The sequence below is a fragment of the Rhipicephalus microplus genome, chromosome 10 (assembly GCF_043290135.1).
Source record: "Rhipicephalus microplus isolate Deutch F79 chromosome 10, USDA_Rmic, whole genome shotgun sequence".
NCBI lineage: Eukaryota > Metazoa > Arthropoda > Arachnida > Ixodida > Ixodidae > Rhipicephalus > Rhipicephalus microplus.
This window is the reverse complement of record NC_134709.1, coordinates 14522877-14542778: the sequence shown is the minus strand read 5'-3', so window position 1 is coordinate 14542778 and position 19902 is coordinate 14522877. Positions and strand designations below refer to the sequence as shown.

Here is a 19902-nt window from a genome sequence, read left to right as displayed (position 1 = left end):
CCACTGTCATCACGTAAACATGTGTAGCCGTAACCTGGTGCAATATAAAACGGCGTGAATGGTCGTACTGTGTAAATGTAAGGTACGGAATGGTCTCCCTATTATAAATGACCTCAAGAAGTGGTGTGGCCCGCCCCCATTTAAAAAAATACGTAAATTGACTCGTTTAAACTTCCAGCCTTTCGCGACCGTCGACGAGCATATATAGTTGTCGCGATATTTTCAAACGTGACAAATGAAGACTTTTTAATCAACAAAAATGGTCCTATTTAGAACAAATAAACTGTATAAAAATTGATTGAGTGATTGAAACTTCTATTGGGCCAAATATGATGTGCTCTCGCTGGTCGGCTTCAGCACCGTGGTAGAAAAAAAAGAGAAAGAAAAAAACTGAAAAAAAAAGACCGATGAACCAAAGATGACCATAATCGCTGTAGTTCTGTTTTTCGGCGTGCGGTGGTCACATGTGTCCATGGTTCTATAATAGTGCTTTTTATTCCAGTTCCTCACTTTTCGTTGCGTTGCCGGTTCTGATACCGCGAGCGCTGTATATTTTTACGCAAATATAAAAGTAAAACAAACGTTATTGTATTAAAACATGGTGCTATTTTATTAGGGAAAAAGGGCTTTAAATAGTGAGTGAAAAACATTTTCGCTCATTTTGGTAAGTTTTTATCAGTCGCGAAGGGTTAATGAATCCTTAATGTTTATGAAATTCGATATCTCAAGTGATTGTTGTTTCCCTTCTCCACTAAACCACCCCGAGGTGTGAAACTAAGAACGCTATTAACCAAGTCGAGTCATAACCAGCCTAATTTCATCAACTGTGGTAATGCGCATGCAATTTGGCTAACTTTCAATGTAGTAACTGATAGAACACAGAAATTGTAATAGCTCGGTCATGTGCAAGTTCGCGCAACTAGCAATAAGCTTTATTTTATAAGAAAGAAGAAAGGCGTTTTGTCAAACCTGTAGGAAAAGAAAGTCTGCCCAAGTTCTGCACTTGTGCTGATGGACTGGTTAGAGTTGCTGTATAGAAGATTGAAGAATTGAAAATTTTACTATCTCCGAGGAATGCCACAAATAAATGAATTAAGGAACAACTTGATTTGTCCCTCTTTAAAGAGAAACAAGTCGTTGGGCATAGGGGGAGGGGGAGAATTACTTGGAGAGTGCTTCCTCCGCCTTTCGGCCCACTTCAGGGCGGCCTTCTGAATGTCGGGCCTCGAGATGCAGAAAGCAGCTGCCCGCTGCTCCTCACTAGAAATCGCTTAAAAAAAGGGTATGGGGTGTTTAGGGTACCTCTACAAGGATGTCAGCCTACTGTGTAAGAGACCCAGAATTTGCAAGATTGAGAAGGCTAACTGTTGGGGTGACGACAATAGGATTACCTCAGCGCGAGTGTGTATAAAAAAAGGGGTTTACCTGCGGGCCTATACTAGGCCAGTATCGTCCAAGGTTGGAGCCATTAACGTAGGCTGCGCCTTTGCCCCAGCCTGTTGGGTCCAGGTAGGTATCCAGTACTTTCTGGCCTTTGGGCAGCATGAATGTCCCGAAGAACGCGCCAGGTACACTGCAGTGTCCGCCTGGATTCTAGCTCTCCAGAACGTCTGTCAGATGCCTGATGACGTGTTGCTTGTCCAATGGCGAAGGCTCCATAGTCCACCCGCAAAGCACTTCGTGTCCGAGAGTGACGTTAGAAGTGATTCCCTGTGAATGAAGCCCCTGGTAATATTTTTGCACACGTTTGTGATCTATTACGTTCGTGGTATATTTTGAATAGTGTTACACGGGATTCTACCACAGAGCCACGCCAGGTCTCGGAACTACTTTTCAAATAGACGCTAATCTTCGTGAAATGCCACTAGTGGTTGCAGTGCTGCCTGCCAAATTTTATAATCATTACATATGTACTCCTTTCATACAGCCGTCACGTCGGGTAAACGTCAATTGTGGTGAGATGCCATGTGCTGAAATTGATTTAAGTAGCAGTGTCAAGGGCCAGCATCTTCGCGAGCATCAGCGCTTCATATCAGCTTCTGGTGTTGCTAAAACACATGTCCAGCTGACATCGTTGGGCAAGTGGAAAAATGATTATATAAACATCTGCGACTCTTCAACATATTACCCTGCATGCAACATTTGTACATATATTTAGCGTCATGTGACGTGTCGCTAAAAAAATGCAACATGGTCATTTTCCCTCCGCGTGCTTCGCATAAAGTTGATTCCCAGGCACGTAGGATCTACCGAATTTGTTTTATAATAGTCATAGCCAAATAGCACCGACTAGACGTATAACAATTATTCTCCTACCTATAGAGGGTGGAGTTAGGCTCGTCTGTACTGAACAACACAACGTCCTGACCGAGGTAGCGTGTACTCAGATAGACGAGGTGGCACATGTAGACGCTGTCGCACATACCGTAGTAGCCGTACTCGTTTTCTACCTGCACGAGCACAATGGGACCGCCGTTCTTGTAGAGGAACGGCCGGGCCAAGAGAAGCAGGACGTGAAACCACTTGTTGACGCGTTTGATGAAGGAGGCGTCCGAAGACCAGTACCTCATGGCGGGATCAATCCTCAGCAGCCAGTATGGCAGCCCACCGTTGTCCCTTTCCGCGCATATGAAGGGACCCGGTCTGAAGACGACGAGTAGGCCGACGTCCTTGGCGACATCCAGGAAGGCCCTCAAGTCGTAGTCTCCCTCGAAGTTGAACGTGCCTGGTTCCACTTCGTGTCCACTCCACTCGGCGTAGACGTCGACCGCGTTCAAGCCTGCGAATCGCATCTTTAGCAGGCGGTCCTTCCAGTGCGCCCTCGATACGCGGAAGTAGTGCAGAGAACCGGAAATGATGCGGAAGGGCTTGCCGTCTATGAGGAACTGATTGTTGGCGTAGTCTACGGTGAAGGAGCGGCGGTGTGAGAAGAAGGACTCGCCGCCTGGGGATGTCCAAGCTATTGTTAACATAAAAACAAGCCAACTCAACTCAGCCATGACACTTCAATACGCTCATATGTGTTGCTCCAGTATCACTATGGGTCTGGAAAGCCTTCATCCCCTAGTGGACGTTTCTGCGTCGCCTTTGCGCAAGTATCCAGTGTCACCGAACTTACGCTATACTCGGGTGCAATCTAAGAAGACAATGTCATCTCAACCCACTGCCGTCGCTATGTGTTCGACAGAACTTGCTTCACTTCTTCGTCCAGTAGCGTTGGCTTATTTTCGTGAAGTCATACACTTCTCGAGTGTTTCAGCTAGTTGAATTTCCCATCCGGACACACGCTTGAACTGCTGGTTTCGGGATTGAAACTTCAATGCCCTGGTAAATTTTCTCAGTGATTTTGAAGCAGCTGCTCAACCAAGCGTATTCTTCGATGCAGTAATGACGAACCTTTAACTCTAATGAGGCGTAGTACTTATTGTAGTTGAGTGTTTCCTCCTTGAGTTAAACAACTAGCATTACTCTTTCAGAGTAGACACTCTGTAGTTTTGTAAGCGGAACTGGCATTTTTTCATTAGGTTGTAACCTAACACATAAGATTTGAAGCCGTTGAGAACAAGAAGAATGACAACGGGCGTGTTTTCAAGGGCAATTCGTTTTGATTATTATGAAATATGAAGCGAATATAGAAACGTGGCCTCTTTCGGTGACCTTATTTTGAACCTGAAGGGCGCTCATTACACTTTAGAAAGCATACGAGAAAGAACGTTGGCATAGCTTTGATTGTAACTGCATGAAATTCTCGGGCTCAAATTCACACGAAGCACGCCCGCCAGCGACGGAAAATAAGGTTGAAGGCTCGTATGAAGAGAAGGCTGATTGCGGGACAAGTATAGCTTCATTCATACGGGCCGAGTATAGAAGTCCTCAAGCGCTCACGCCAGCTGCTTTTGAAGAAATCGATATACTTTAACTTTGGCACGAAAGGTTGAGGAGAAGTTTTTACGGCGTGTGCCGATAAATTAACTATCAATGTAGCCTAGATAGTGGTCGGATGCGAATGTACCGCTATGGATAGTTAAATAGTATGGATTGTGAATACTCTAAATCTTCAAAGTAAATGTCTGAACAAGCTGTTCTGACGAGCCATAGCTTCCACAGTTTAATGTCATAGGAAGATCAGGATTAGTCCTTCATTGTACACCATACGCTGTCTCAAGTCGTTTTCTGAAGACATACACAAATTCATGCCGGCTCTCAGGTTAATTTTCAATGTAATTGAGAATAATAGCACAAACAGTTTGTCAATTCACGTTACAGGTGGGGACCAATGCATGGAAGCGAAATGCGGTGCACAGTTTCTATGGAACGGAAAGTTGGCCGAATTGTAGCCTTAAACAGTAATGAATCTACATTTCTAATCCCATTACATGAATTTTTCTAAATGTAATTCCCTTTCATTTAAATTACAGCTGGTTCGATCATGTGAGCAATAAGCTGACATAGGCCTTGTTGATGTCGCATCCATATTGTAATTTCCGATATCTTTGTTCCACGGTTCTCAGGTGAACTTTTCGATTCTGATTAGCTTGTTTCATTTTACTCGTTCTTGTTGTTTTTTCTTGACCTTCATGCCATAAAGAAAGCGCGCATGCGATGTTTAGTCATAATTAGTCAGAAATATTTGGGAACACTCAATTTCACACAATTCAATTTCGAACAATTCAATTTTTTGAACAATTCAATTTTGAACACTTCATCAAGATATCGCTCTTTTCTTTGGAGTTGTATAAGGCAAATATTGACCCGAGACTGCATGCGTGTGAACGACAACGATGATGTGGGGATTTAGCAGACACCATGTAGTGGGCCTCTGGCTTGACTCAACAACAAAGAAGACAATCTTGCGGCTTAGCTGTTCAAAACACGCTGCTTTCGCTGCCTCAAGGCGTACTTGTACTGCGACACTGGTGGAGGTGCTGGCCCGCGACACCACCTGATGCTCCACACTCCCACGGGGAGCCGTTCATCCAGTCCAGAAGCACTTGTCGACACTCCCGTGCATCGCTTCAGTCGTCACTTGCGAAGCCTCCCTCCAGAGTTCACCCCCTCGCAGGAACACTCTACAAGGCAGCGCTCACATCTACCAATGGCAACCGCCAGTCCACAACAGTTACTACGAGACAGCAGTCCACCAACCCCATCTCAGGTAACCTTTTTTTCACCGCTGGTGCCTGATCGCTTTGGTGGTGGAGCACATGGAGACGTCGAAGACTGGCTTGAGCACTATGAACGTGTCGCCAACACCAACCAGTTGTCTCTTGAACAAAGGCTTTCCCGCGCCTATTTCTATCTCGACGACAGTGCTCGTACTTGAGAACAGAGAAGGCAGTTTGTCAACATGGAGTGACTTTAAAAGAGGGATGATTCACACATTTGCCGATGTTGACCGGCGCGAACGTGCGCAACATATGCTCGAGCTACGGGTTCAGAAACGCTATGAAAGGTCGTAATGTTCGCTGAGGACATGACCCGTCTCTTCCGTAAAGCTGACCCGCACATGACCGACGACAAAAAGTTACGCTACCTCATGCGTGGCGTTAAAGAGCAATTGTTCGCCGGACTTTTGCGGAACCCGCCAAGCACCATGACAGACTTCATCAAAGAAGCTACGGCTATCGAGCGGGCGCTTCACCTACGATGCCGACAATACGATCGCTTGTCCAGCAGCACCCACATTCCACTCGCCGCTACGACATATGATAATCACAGCTCGTTACGCGATTTAATACGAGAGATTGTTCGCGAAGAGCTGCTGAAGCTGCGGACTCTGGTCACGGAACCACCCACGGCGTCTGTCGCTGAAGTCGTCCGCGAAGAAATACGCCAAGCGTTTTCGGCAGCTGATCTTACTCACGATCAGCGACCCATGAGCTACGCAGCCGCGCTTCGCCGCCCGCCGCCCGTTCCGCCGTCGTACCGCCAGCCATCGACAGCCGTTCCTTGGTCGTCACCGCAAGAACAGACACCGCGGCGCCCTTCCGTCGTGCCACCGTACGAAATGCTGCCGTACGAAGAGCCGTCTCCCAACGAGACACGGCATTTACAACATTATGAGCCGTTGCGGCGTCCACAGCTTCGTAAAACAGACGTCTGGCGCACCGTGGATATACGTCCACTTTGTTTTACCTGCGGAGGTGTCGGCCACATTTCTCGTCATTGCTGGCACCGCGTCGACACGTTTCGACCTCTTCGGCAATGGTCTGACGATCGACGCCCCAACGACGACTACCCACCACGCCGGGACGCTGATTCTCAACGACCTTCCTTGTCTCGGTTCCATTTTGACAACCGCCGTGCCAACAATGACGACAGTGAGCCTAATTACCAGCCAGGTTTGGGACGTCGACCACGTTCTCCGTCTCCGGCATAATCGCCTTCATCGCGCCACGGCTCTACAGCCGACGCCAGAGGAAGGAGGTCACCAAGTCCACGCAGGGGAAACTGAAGGCGGCGACCTCCGGGGGTGAGGTTGCAGGCCGCCAAGGCGACGAAAAAAGGCCCCTGTTACTCTTACCACAGGACGCCGTAAAGCCTAGTTGTAACGTTGACGAAACTGTGACCACAGATCTTACCGTTTTTGTAGACGGACAGCAAGTAACAGCCTTAGTTGACACCGGTGCCGACTTTTCTATTATAAGTGAAAACCTTGCCGTGCGCCTAAAGAAAGTGAAGACTACGTGGACGGGACCTCACCTGAGGACAGCAGGCGGCCAGCTGTTGATGCCTGTCGGAAGGTGTACAGCGAGACTCGGCATCGGCGGCTCTTCTTTCGTGGCGACGTTTGTCATCCTCACCTCATGTTGCAAGGACCTGATCATAGGGATGGACTTCTTAAGAGAATATGGTGCCGTCATCAACATCCTGGACCGTTCAATTACGTTCCGCAACAGCCCTGGTTTGGTTTTCTGTTCAGACGCAATACGTAGCACTTTACGTATAATCGATGATGATGTGGTCGTCCCGCCACGGTCATGCACTTTTGTTTCGGTGGAAGGGTACGAAGCGTTTGATGGCGAAGGCATTGCTGACCAAATTGGCTCGCTGCTATTTAGCCATGGCATTTCGGTCGCACGAGGTATCGTCCGTCTCACTGGTGAGCGCACGAATTTACTTTTGACCAACTTCAGTACTGAGCGCCGGCACCTTACGAAGGGCACGGCTATCGCTTCTTACGACAATATCGTAGACATGCGAGGCAGTTTATGTTTATCGGTATTAGACGAAGTGCCTAATCAAGAACCAGAACCCGTTCTCGATGTTAGTCCCACTCTGTCAGAGGATGACCGACAGAGACTTCTTCAGCTACTAGCCGAATTCCACGACTGCTTTTCATCGACCTCACGAGTTGGTCGAACACCTTTGACAAAACATCAAATAATCACCGAGGACACGGCGAGACCTATTCACCTAAACCCTTATCGTGTAGCTTTAAAGGAACGCGAAGCCATACAACAACAAGTCGCGAAAATGCTTGAAGATAATGTAATTCAACCGTCACAGAGCCCCTGGGCATCGCCTGTAGTGCTAGTAAAGAAAAAGGACGGCACGCTGCGTTTTTGCGTGGACTACAGGAAGCTGAATCGGGTGACCAAAAAAGATGTGTACCCGCTCCCACGTATTGATGACTCCCTTGGCAGACTTCGGCACGCTCGCTACTTTTCTTCCATGGACTTGAGGAGTGGATACTGGCAGATCGAGGTAGACCCAAGAGACCGAGAGAAAACCGCTTTTGTGACGCCAGATGGTTTATACGAATTTAAAGTCTTGCCTTTCGGTTTGTTTTCCGCGCCCGCGACATTTCAAAGGCTTATGGACACGGTACTTTCGGGATTGAAGTGGAAGACGTGCCTAGTCTATCTGGACGACGTTGTAGTATTTTCAACGACTTTTGACGAGCATCTCCAAAGGCTGGAAGTTGTTTTACGTGCCATACGGTCTGTGGGCCTAACATTGAAACCGGAAAAGTGTCATTTCTGTTTCCACGAACTTCAGTTTCTCGGTCACGTCGTCAGTAACGCAGGCATCCGACCCGATCCTGGAAAAATTGCCGCTGTCGCACGGTTCCCAGTACCCTCCAATAAGAAGGCTGTCAGACGCTTCCTGGGCCTTTGTGCCTATTATCGCCGATTTATCGCAGACTTTGCCAGCATCGCGTCGCCACTAACTCGTCTCACAAGAGACGACGTTGCCTTTGAGTGGAACGAAGAGCAGGAGGCTGCCTTTAATGACCTGTGTCAACGTCTTCAAACGCCCCCAGTGCTTGCCCACTTCGATGAAGAAGCCCCGACGATGCTTCACACAGACGCGAGCAATGTTGGTCTGGGAGCTGTGCTTGTGCAGCAGCAAGAGGGCACAAAAAAGGTAATCGCTTACGCAAGCAGAACGTTAACACGTGCCGAGTCTAATTACTCTACAACTGAAGGAATGTCTCGCCGTGGTAAGGGCGGTTTTAAAATTTCGCAACTGTGAGAAAGGCAGACACGAGCAGGTCGGTGATGATGCGGGCAAAAACCTGCATGATCAGGATGAACGGATTAGCGGTCTGTGAATTGGCACAGCCGCGAAGCCCACAGTGCGCGGTGGACGGTGGTTGCTGCTTTATAGTCTGCGCATAGGATGTTGTCGACGGCGATAAGGCAGCTAGATTCCTTTCGATGATCCACAGCGGTATTGGGGGCGCTGCTGAAGGTACTGCAGCACGGGTGACAGGCAGGAGGAAAACGCAAGGTTCACTTCCGTTGCCAGCAGGCCCGAAGTTTCCCGGAGTGGCAGACGAGGCTGTCAGAAAGGCAGACACGAGCAGGTCGGTGATGATGCGGGCAAAAACCTGCATGATCAGGATGGACGGATTAGCGGTCTGTGAATTGGCACAGCCGCGAAGCCCACAGTGCGCGGTGGACGGTGGTTGCTGCTTTATAGTCTGCGCATAGGATGTTGTCGACGGCGATAGGGCAGCTAGATTCCTTTCGATGATCCACAGCGGAATTGGGGGCGCTTCTGAAGGTCCTGCAGCACGGGTGACAGGCAGGAGGAAAACGCAAGGTTCACTTCTGTTGCCAGCAGACCCGAAGTTTCCCGGAGTGGCAGACGAGGCTGTCAGAAAGGCAGACACGAGCAGGTCGGTGATGATGCGGGCAAAAACCTGCATGATCAGGATGAATGGATTAGCTGTCTGTGAATAGGCACAGCCGCGAAGCCCACAGTGTGCGGTGGACGGTGGTTGCTGCTTTATAGTCTGCGCATAGGATGTTGTCGACGGCGATAGGGCAGCTAGATTCCTTTCGATGATCCACAGCGGAATTGGGGGCGCTTCTGAAGGTCCTGCAGCACGGGTGACAGGCAGGAGGAAAATGCAAGGTTCACTTCTGTTGCCAGCAGACCCGAAGTTTCCCGGAGTGGCAGACGAGGCTGTCAGAAAGGCAGACACGAGCAGGTCGGTGATGATGCGGGCAAAAACCTGCATGATCAGGATGAATGGATTAGCTGTCTGTGAATAGGCACAGCCACGAAGCCCACAGTGCGCGGTGGACGGTGGTTGCTGCTTTATAGTCTGCGCATAGGATGTTGTCGACGGTGATAGGGCAGCTAGATTCCTTTCGATGATCCACAGCGGAATTGGGGGCGCTTCTGAAGGTCCTGCAGCACTGGTGACAGGCAGGAGGAAAACGCAAGGTTCACTTCTGTTGCCAGCAGACCCGAAGTTTCCCGGAGTGGCAGACGAGGCTGTCAGAAAGGCAGACACGAGCAGGTCGGTGATGATGCGGGCAAAAACCTGCATGATCAGGATGAATGGATTAGCTGTCTGTGAATAGGCACAGCCACGAAGCCCACAGTGCGCGGTGGACGGTGGTTGCTGCTTTATAGTCTGCGCATAGGATGTTGTCGACGGTGATAGGGCAGCTAGATTCCTTTCGATGATCCACAGCGGAATTGGGGGCGCTTCTGAAGGTCCTGCAGCACTGGTGACAGGCAGGAGGAAAACGCAAGGTTCACTTCTGTTGCCAGCAGACCCGAAGTTTCCCGGAGTGGCAGACGAGGCTGTGAGAAAGGCAGACACGAGCAGGTCGATGATGATGCGGGCAAAAACCTGCATGATCAGGATGAACGGATTAGCGGTCTGTGAATAAACATAGCCGCGAAGCCCACAGTGCGCGGTGGACGGTGGTTGCTGCTTTATAGTCTGCGGATAGGATGTTGTCGACGGCGATAGGGCAGCTAGATTCCTTTCGATGATCCACAGCGGTATTGGGGGCGCTGCTGAAGGTCCTGCAGCACTGGTGACAGGCAGGAGGAAAACGCAAGGTTCACTTCTGTTGCCAGCAGACCCGAAGTTTCCCGGAGTGGCAGACGAGGCTGTGAGAAAGGCAGACACGAGCAGGTCGGTGATGATGCGGGCGAAAACCTGCATGATCAGGATGAACGGATTAGCGGTCTGTGAATTGGCACAGCCGCGAAGCCCACAGTGCGCGGTGGACGGTGGTTGCTGCTTTATAGTCTGCGCATAGGATGTTGTCGACGGCGATAGGGCAGCTAGATTCCTTTCGATGATCCACAGCGGTATTGGGGGCGCTGCTGAAGGTCCTGCAGCATGGGTGACAGGCAGGAGGAAAACGCAAGGTTCACTTCCGTTGCCAGCAGGCCCGAAGTTTCCCGGAGTGGCAGACGAGGCTGTCAGAAAGGCAGACACGAGCAGGTCGGTGATGATGCGGGCAAAAACCTGCATGATCAGGATGAACGGATTAGCGGTCTGTGAATAAACACAGCCGCGAAGCCCACAGTGCGCGGTGGACGGTGGTTGCTGCTTTATAGTCTGCGGATAGGATGTTGTCGACGGCGATAGGGCAGCTAGATTCCTTTCGATGATCCACAGCGGTATTGGGGGCGCTGCTGAAGGTCCTGCAGCACGGGTGACAGGCAGGAGGAAAACGCATGGTTCACTTCTGTTGCCAGCAGACCCGAAGTTTCCCGGAGTGGCAGACGAGGCTGTCAGAAAGGCAGACACGAGCAGGTCGGTGATGATGCGGGCAAAAACCTGCATGATCAGGATGGACGGATTAGCGGTCTGTGAATTGGCACAGCCGTGAAGCCCACCACGCGATCTTGAAGGCAAATCTCAAGTGTTCTCCAGGATTTCAATGCTCTCGCATTGATAAATAAATAAATAGATAAATAAATAAGTACAGTTTACTTTCACTGAAACTTACTTGTGGCCCGATGCTAGGCCAGTATCGCCCGAGGTTAAAGCCGTTGACGAAAGCGACACCTTTTCCTCAACCCGTCGGGTCAAGGAAGGTGTCCAACGTATTTTGTCCTTCTGGCAGCACGAACTTTCCGAATAACGCACCGGGAGCTGAACAATTCTGCTCGGCGTTCGGCGTGTTAAAGGCCTCTGCCAGTTCCCCACCGCATCTGACTTGTCCAAAAGCAGTGGTTTCATGGTCCAGCCAAAGAAGACGTGATTGTCCAGGGTGACGTTTTCGATTATTCCCTGCGCTAGTCTGCTAGTGTGCGCACGTGCGTCTCCTGTCTTTTCGCTTTGCCTCTGTATTGCAGCCTAGCGTAGCAAAATAACAATAAACACTTCCAGTTAGTAGAGAGTGTCTCCAACATTGCTCGTACGATTAAGAGAGAAAAACGATAGTTAGTTTAAGTGGGTTGATACCTTCATTACGCAAGACGTATCTTTCATTATTTCTTCGTTCTGTTGTACGCTGAATTGAGATAAATGAATAATCAAGGCGAGGCGAACGCAGTACCTCTCGTGAGAGAATGGAGCCTCAGTATATAATGTCTATAGGCACGGTATTTGCTGAATTCAGAGAAACGCATCTTCTTTATGCCCTTTAGCATTCCTGGTACAATTCCATTTGGCTAAACTGACAGGGATGCACCGTTCGAAGCACATTTTCGAAATTCTCGATGATCGCCCGAGCCCGCTGGATGGCCCACAGCTGATTTTTGGGGTCCTCGACGAGGACGGCTGCCTTCCATATCTGAGCAAGGCACCTCGTTTCAGGACGTCTCTCACTTAGCGTCGTCTTTCCTCGTGGCTTATCATCATTCGTTGAGCATTCCCAAAGTGTGTTTAGAAAAAGTTGTTAACGATTTAGAGTACTAGGCATTCCCGAAGTACGTGGGCCATATTGTATACCGTTCGTCCTCGTACCACTAACAGCCAGGCGATGAGTGCCGCGCGGGTCACTGGCGTCGGTACATCGTTTAGGTCGCTGGTAGTCGACAAAGTACACCTTGATGGTTTGAAAGATCCCTCGCGTATTCTAATTCCTATTGGTTGCAAGACTGCGCTGTTCGTCGAAAAATTCATAAATGTTAATGAGTAAAGAAAGCAGGTTGATAGAGGAAATTGCCGAAAAGCACGGAGAAGAACCGAGTTAGAGGTTTACTCTGCGCGAGGTGGAACGGAAAGTGGTAAGATGAAAAGATTAACCGAGAAAACAACCTGCGATGTAAAAAAAATGTATAGCAGCTATTGTAGGAATCGGAAAGTTATAAGCTTTTTTAATGTCAACATCCCGTAAGAAATTTTTTGCTGCCTTATTTCACTTCCGGTGCAGCGAACAATGCTTGAAGGGCGTTTTAGGGAAAATTTGTTTAGACTGCTGTATGCTATGGGCATGATTACTGTACATATTACTTAAAATGTCAAATAGGCCAAATATTCATTTATACTAACCTTGCTTTTAAACTAAAGCGCCATTGAACCCAACGGTTATGCACTTCAGTTTAACAAAATTAGGCGACCGAATCGGTGTGGTAGACTGCCAGAGACTAATAACTAATGGGTTCAAGCGCGGACTGTCACCTTAAGTTCAGCAAACTGTCCATTGCTTTCCCAGATAAATAATTCTACATTTCCTGAGAAATAACGAGCGTGGTCCGTGAGTCTACTCTTCTGCCTCGTGCACGGGGTGTAAAAATTGGTCTTTGGCATTGTTTTAACGGCTATCTTTTCCTTTCCTGTTTCAGTAATATGTACGCGGTATGTGAAAAATTAACCTTCAGTGAATAGTCTACAGGCTAGTCCCCGTCTGCTTATCGCCCTTGATCATCTACCGCGCATTTACATTGATCACGAATCACCGAATTGCCGAATCGTGCGATTTGATTGGTGGAGAGCTCATTTAATTTCTGCGAACACATTGCATGGTACATTCGAACACATTACATGCCATATTGATCACATCAAGAAGTACAACCGCAGTTCTTGCGGCACAGTTTTACCGTGTCCTCCTTTGGAGGACCCATTAAAAGTTTAGCCAATCCAATCTACGGTCAGCTCCGCCAACGGCGAGCGTCGTTTTATCAACCATCAACCGACTTCATTGTGTGAGTGGGTGGGTAGCGCTTGCAATGATAGCACTCATGGCACGCATATGTTAACGAACAGAGCGCCGTTGGCAATGCTTTGACGTTGCCAACAGTGCTTCATTATCACTTGACGAACGTAATAATTCTCATCAGCCTAACTGCACCTACTCCAGAGAGAGAGAGAAAAAAAAACCTCTCCTATCTTTTGCTAATCAACCCGGTCATATATGCTTGCTGCGGTGAAGTCATCTCCGCAGAATTGTTAATCTCACATGCACACGTGACTTTCTGCCGCCATTACGCGGCGAAAATTGGGACCTTTTTTTTTATGGCTAGTGGTGGACATCAATTGGCTTTCAGTTGAATCAGCTGCTTACATATTTTTTTTTGTTTAGCTAGCTGTAGACATAGTCCGGGTGACAGCTACTGTATGTAGTCCCTCAACCTCCCGTGTTGGGTGTTGAAATAGACGTCTTTTCTGGTGCAGCAGAGCATTTTGCCATGATGGTTCATGGGAGCTCGCACACTGACTTAATCGTGGTAAATTAGGTCTTTATTCCACAAGTGCTGCGAAATGTTCCTGTATTTTACAATATATGCTAAGCAAGCAGAAACACATACGTGGACGGGACTCGATGATTAATTGGGCTGAAATTTCACTAGAACACCTCGTATTTGCTTTAGTTGACCATAGGTTTTTACGCAGCTGTTTAAATTTAGTGAACTTGCACATAAAAAAATTTTCCTGTGGCGCCTTGAAATTCGTTAAAGTGCTTTCACTGTATCGGCTATCTATAACCACACTTGTCTTTTTGAAAGTTTATGCAGTATTTAGTAAAATAAAAATAGAAAATTATTATAATACAAAAGGACGTCCCGAAGTAAAAATTGTCAGGCAGACTTCTTGTTAACACATGCATAGAAATGTTAGAATTAAGATTGTCACCTTAGGAAAAAGCAGCGAGAGTAAGATAAAACTAACGTAATAAAAGGTGTTACTTAAGGCTGCGGTAGGTAGTAAATATACCCTTGAAATAACTTAAACCAGTCATAAAACAACTATAGGAGTAAGGTGAATATAACATCATAACGCATACATCAATAACTAATGACGCAGTTTCTCACGTCATGGCATATATTTATATGTATGTAGACACATATACGTAAGCAATGAGAGTTTTTCAGGTGCAGGGTTTCGAACGTTTTTTGCGTCGTCCATTAATACGACATTCTCTCTCACGGACGGACATAACGAGTTGTTCATTGTTCAGTTCGTTTAAATATCCCGGCGTTCCGGTATTCACAGTCTGTTCTTCCGTGCATCACGCTGCTGCCACTGTCGAACACTTACGAGACCGGAGTACATAACGAGCCTTTTCTCCATTCGGTCGCTGTTATCTTCGTATTGCCACAGGTGTTTACGTTTCCCTGCTCGACACAGTCGATCTTGTTTGCGCCTATTGATGTCACGCGAAAATTAGACACGTTGCACCTATAACCAGTAACTTACGCTCTAATTTAGTCGGTCCTAGTTTGACAGGTGGCACGTTTACGCACTTGCTGGCGTTTTCAAGTTTATTTTTCGCTTTTATGTGGTCTACAAGCACGCTTGTTTTAACTTATTAATTTAAAGTTTATTAAACTTCTCTGACGCGCCTCTGTCGAGAAACGATGTACTTTTAACATAAATTTGCATGTTAGAGGATCCAAAGGTCATGGCATACTCACGTATTCTCAATGCATTCTTTTTGCTGCTGAGTTGGCTGCATTTATTCAAATGCCTTGTCCCCTCCCTCCCCCCCTTTAGCAAGTCACATACCACACTCTAGTTATTTCTTGCTTATAACACAAGAAAACTAAAAACCAAACAACAGAATCTCCTGATGTTTTACGGTGTTACCGTGACTTAGTTTATCTGGCGCTCTGGTTAACCACTGAAGTGTTTAGCAGTCTAATGAGACGTGAATATTTTGTTTTGAACTGTACTTGAAAACCATTCATTTTTTTTTCAAGCCATCCTCTCTCCACAGTTGTACAGATCCAGTGAGATCGCTTAGGTGTGATATGCCGCTACTATTCGGAATATGTTAGCCTCATTACAAGGTACATCCCGCAGAGCACTTCTTGAACTTGGTCACAGCCTTCATTATTTTTTAACTGGCTCACAAGTGACCTGTGTTGACGGTGTTCTTTGGATGCTGCAAAGAACAGAGTATTGTACTGAAAAACATTCTAAAGAACAATACAATTTCGTTTTTTCCGTTAACGGGTTCGTAAACGTAGTGTGTGTGCTTTTTTTCAGGTGCTTTCGCAGTGCTAATTTTTTGTTTACATACATTGAAAGACACCGCGAAGTCTGCCAAAGAAGGACGCGGAATAGATTAAACTGCTAAAGTTTGCTCATCATTTGCTCATCAAAGTTTGCTCATCATTACTACCTAGGTTTTTTTTACCGTGCATCTAAGCTGACGGGCCTCAATCATTTTCGCTACCATCGGAAATGCAGCCACCGGGGCCGGGTATTCAATGTCGTGACCTGCAGGTCCGCCAGCAAGTGCCTTTAGCACTAGACCACCGTGGCGGGGCTTGTTGATGTGTTCGCTAGTCAACAATGATACACGTGATATCTCAGGGGGTCTCATGTTTCTTCTAGGAGAGAGAGAGAAGGAAAAGTAATTAGGGAAAGGACGAGACCCTAGCCAGCCTTGAATGCGGTCGGCCTTCCTCAATGCCAAGGTTGGTGGGGAAGGGTTCTAAGAAGGAAGGAGGGAAACTTCATATAAATAACCAAGAAATTCAGAGCACGCTGTGCAGTCTGGAACGATATAAGAGAGAACACTTACTTCGTGTTTCATCAGCGATTGCTTGTAATGTACTCGTACTTATAATAATTCGACATATTGGATTGCAAAATACGCCCTTCCGTTCGAGGATAGTGTTATGAACACTTGCACCCTTGTCAGCTGCGTTTTGTCACTCCGATGCCTGAAAAGTTTTTTCCATATTTTCTCTCGCATTTTTCAGCGCTGTACTCAATCGTGGAGGCCCTGTTACGGTTCACTTAGGCAGCACCAAGTATATGAGCTCGCTTATTTGAAGATTCGAAGATCTTCTTTATTTTCTTTATGACAAGAAACTCTCATAACCTAGCGTTAACGCGTACCATTTCCACAGAGGAAATATCAGCCGTTTAACTCAGTCTACTGACCTCACTTGGCGTAAAGCGGCGTGATGATGTTGACTGCATCAAAACGTCGCATTACTAGAAGTTTCCACCGCAGTTGCATCGACCTTTACGTAACTCATTTAAGGGTGTGGGCTTGCCGGGTCGGCGGTGAGGTACGGCTTGTCATGAAATCTCACACCACGTTCGCCCTTGTCGCTCCACAACCCTTCCACCTCGAACATGATTAGTTTGTTCTCTTCGGGATGTGGTCTCAGGAACATGCCCGGAACGTAGAGTCTGATCTGCGGTCCGGCCGCGGGCCAGTACCGACCCAAGTTGATGCCGTTGATGAACGCGATTCCCTTCGTGTAGTTCCCAGGGTCTAGGAATGTGTCCAGCGGCTTCTGCCCTTCGCGTAGCTTGAAAGTGCCGTGAAAGAAGCGCGGCGTCTTCTTCTTGCCGTCCACGTCTCCTTTACCACGGCTTTCCAGCAGGCGCATCAACTCGGTGACATCCTTGTTCCTCGTCACCGGCACAGCCTCGATGGTCCAGTCGGTCAGGTTGACACCATTCACAGTCACGTTCTGCATACCCTGCGTGCAAAGGACAGTACATTGTCGAAATTGAGTCTGTTTTCTTTTTTTTTTAGTGGCCCTCAGTCATTTCATCATGGTTTTGATAGGGCTGGTACACTCTGCGGGACAAGGAGTATGGTGCAGCGGCTGTTAATATAAGGACGTAGCTCAATTTTAGAGCACTGTGTGGTCCAGTTCATTTCCTTCCGCTTGACTGTAGTTTTGCTAGCTGTTTATTCAATAAAGACGATATTCGACGACACGTAGTTTTCAATATTGTTCCTTACGCAGCAATTACTTATATGGAAAGTGACTACCATCCAGCAAGTAATTACCGCGTAGTCAAGCAAGTAACGTGCAACAAGTAATTACTAAGTATTACTTATGCTTATACTTATAAAGAATTACTTATAAAGAAAGTAATTACCATCGCAATGAGTTTATTTACAGAGCATGTGTACCGAAAGAAAATCCTTGCTTAGCTGATATGTAATTGGGTCATGCGAATTTCGATAAAGCGTGCATAAAGTTTGTCTCAAAGTAATTAGGTCAGTTTCTTGGAAAATGGCATTATTATGTTCTAATCGGAAGGGCTTTTGTGAATTGGAGGGTGCACTGATAATCACTGAATATTTGTCACTGAATACAAGTAAGCACTTTTTTTTTCGAACTGTTTATAGTAAACAGGCCATCACACAGTCACCCAACAATTTGTGATTTTATAAAAAACAGAGAATAATGCAGTCATTACCATCATCATCTCTCACTGTGCCCACAGCAGGGCCTCTCCCGTGTTTCGTCAATCAACCCCGGTCGTTCCTGTGATTGCTTGCGACTACGTTATCCGTATAAATTTTCTGAATCTCATGCGCCTACCTAGCTCTCCGCCTTCCTCTAACGTCCTTGCCTTCTTTTTTAATTGGTCTGTTACTCTTAATGACCAGCTGTTATCGTGCCTTCGCGCGAATGTAGTATTTTACTTTTCTTCGCGTGCTTTAGGCTGCTCACCTTGGGGTCAAGATTCTTCGGTCCAAAGTGTTCTCGGCCCATATTTTCAACAAAAATGGAAATCCTTTCACCCTTGGTGAGTTTCACGGTCGCGTTTGTCACGACATGTAAACGGCTTGTGTGGAAGCAGCGCATCATGTGGCGCTCGTCCCTCACGAAAAGCTGGGCCATGTCACGCAGTGCGTGCACCTTTAACAACTGAGACCCGTTGATGTCCATGCGCACCTCCGTGCTGTACACGAGAAATCCGTAGTCCTGTCCCAGCTGCTCGAATGTCACTGGATACTTGGAACTGGTTCTCCTGAGCCATCCCTTCCGTCGGAAGTGGTCCATGACCTCTGCGAGAGTCATGACGTGGGTCATGTACACCGCGTCCAGTTTTAGTTTTGGTGAACCCTTCGGAGCGTCTCCCTGCTTGAGCGGTAAGTACTTGCCGATGACGTCTCTCAGCGAATAGTAGTAAGCCTTGGGGTCCCCGTCTTCGCCGATGGGGGCGTCGAAGTCGTAACTTGTCACTACAGGCGCGTCGCCGCTTGTGGCAGCCTTGAAGCCGAAGCTCGTTCCGCCATGGTACATGTAGATGATAATGTTCGCGCCTTCGTCCATCAACTTCTTGAAGGTATCGAGGACTTTTGCCGGGTAGGCTGGATTGTTGTCCCAACCCCAGAAGTTCATCCAACCGGTGTAGTACTCGGCAACCAGGAGAGGACCTCCCGGTTTAACCTGGACCTTGCGGATCGTGTTGAAGATGGACATGTTGCACTCGGAAGCGCAGTTTCCGGCCGCCAATATGTCGCGTACCTTGTCGCAATAGAAGCGTCGTTCGTTGGGAAAGTTCGTGTGATACATTACCACGTCCTTGCCGAGCTCCTTCTCCTGTAAAGTGAGCATGAATTCCATGTAGTTCGGGTCACAACCGTTGTCCAGGTGACCGTACTCGTTCTCAACCTGGAACATGATGATGGGTCCTCCATTCTTGTACAGATACGGGACGAACATCGGTAGCAGCTTGTGGAACCATTTGGTGACTTCGTCCACGTACTCCTTTTGCGTGCTGCGGTAGCGTATGTTCGGATGCTTGCGGAGGAGCCAGTAAGGGTAGCCGCCGTTGTCCACCTCGCCGCATATGTACGGGCCTGGCCTGATGACGGCTAAGAGGTCAGCCTTCTTGATGGCTTCGAGGTAGGCCACGACGTCATAGTTGTCGATGAAATTGTACTGTTCCGGTTCGGGCTCGTGCCCGCTCCAGTCAATGTAAAAGTCTACGGCGTTCAGGCCGCCCATTCGGAGCTTGTACAGGCGGTCATCCCAGTATGCTCTGGGAACGCGAAAGTAGTGCATCGAGCCGCCCACCAGTCTAAAGGGCTGGCCGTCCTTGACAAAGGTGTGCTTGTCATAGTCGATGTAAAAGGAGCGGCCGCACGACGCTGGTGTGGCCAGGATCACGAGAATGGCACTCAAGCTCCATACGTCCATGCCTTCCATGGAGTTGCGGAAAACGTGCCCTCCTATAGAGAAGGCTCGCATAACATTCCTGATAAGTTCATAAAAACGTCTTCCTTTATCTCCGAAGCTTCTGTGGCCATTCGGAGAAGTATACGCATTACACCTGTTCCTCATCGTTGTGTTTTCGGAGAACTTCTATTTCGTGGTCTACTTGCTTCTTGTTTATTTGAAGCATCATCAAGTGAGTGCAGCGACGCGCAACGCTTTCCACTAGCATACTGGCATACGACGTGTCTAGTTGTTTTGCACGGCGCTAAATGTTTCGATTTTTTTTCTCTTTTGTGGGTGTGTCTGAATAAAATAACCCAA

At 47.7% G+C, this 19902-nt stretch overlaps 2 protein-coding genes across 2 annotated transcripts; both read right to left on the bottom strand.

Moving 5' to 3' along the window:
- Positions 1-2312: 2312 nt before the first annotated feature.
- LOC142774869 (beta-galactosidase-like) lies at positions 2313-2999 on the bottom strand. The gene has a single exon (XM_075876015.1). The coding sequence runs from the start codon at positions 2997-2999 to the stop codon at positions 2313-2315; it is 687 nt and encodes a 228-aa protein (XP_075732130.1).
- Positions 3000-16644: 13645 nt separating this feature from the next.
- Positions 16645-19572, bottom strand: LOC119181850 (beta-galactosidase). The gene is made up of 2 exons (XM_037433091.2): positions 18088-19572; positions 16645-17097 (listed from the first exon to the last, which is right to left on the bottom strand). Exons 1-2 carry the CDS (start codon positions 19570-19572, stop codon positions 16645-16647), a joined length of 1938 nt encoding a protein of 645 aa, XP_037288988.2.
- Between the last annotated feature and the right edge of the window lie 330 nt (positions 19573-19902).

Bases quoted from the DNA above. Each gene is read 5' to 3' on its own strand.
- LOC142774869 (XM_075876015.1), bottom strand. From the start codon at position 2,999: ATGGCTGAGTTGAGTTGGCTTGTTTTTATGTTAACAATAGCTTGGACA.
- LOC119181850 (XM_037433091.2), bottom strand. From the start codon at position 19,572: ATGGAAGGCATGGACGTATGGAGCTTGAGTGCCATTCTCGTGATCCTG. The intron at 17,098-18,087 runs GTGAGCAGCCTA...CTTTGCACGCAG, and splicing joins CGAAGAATCTTGACCCCAAG to GGTATGCAGAACGTGACTGT.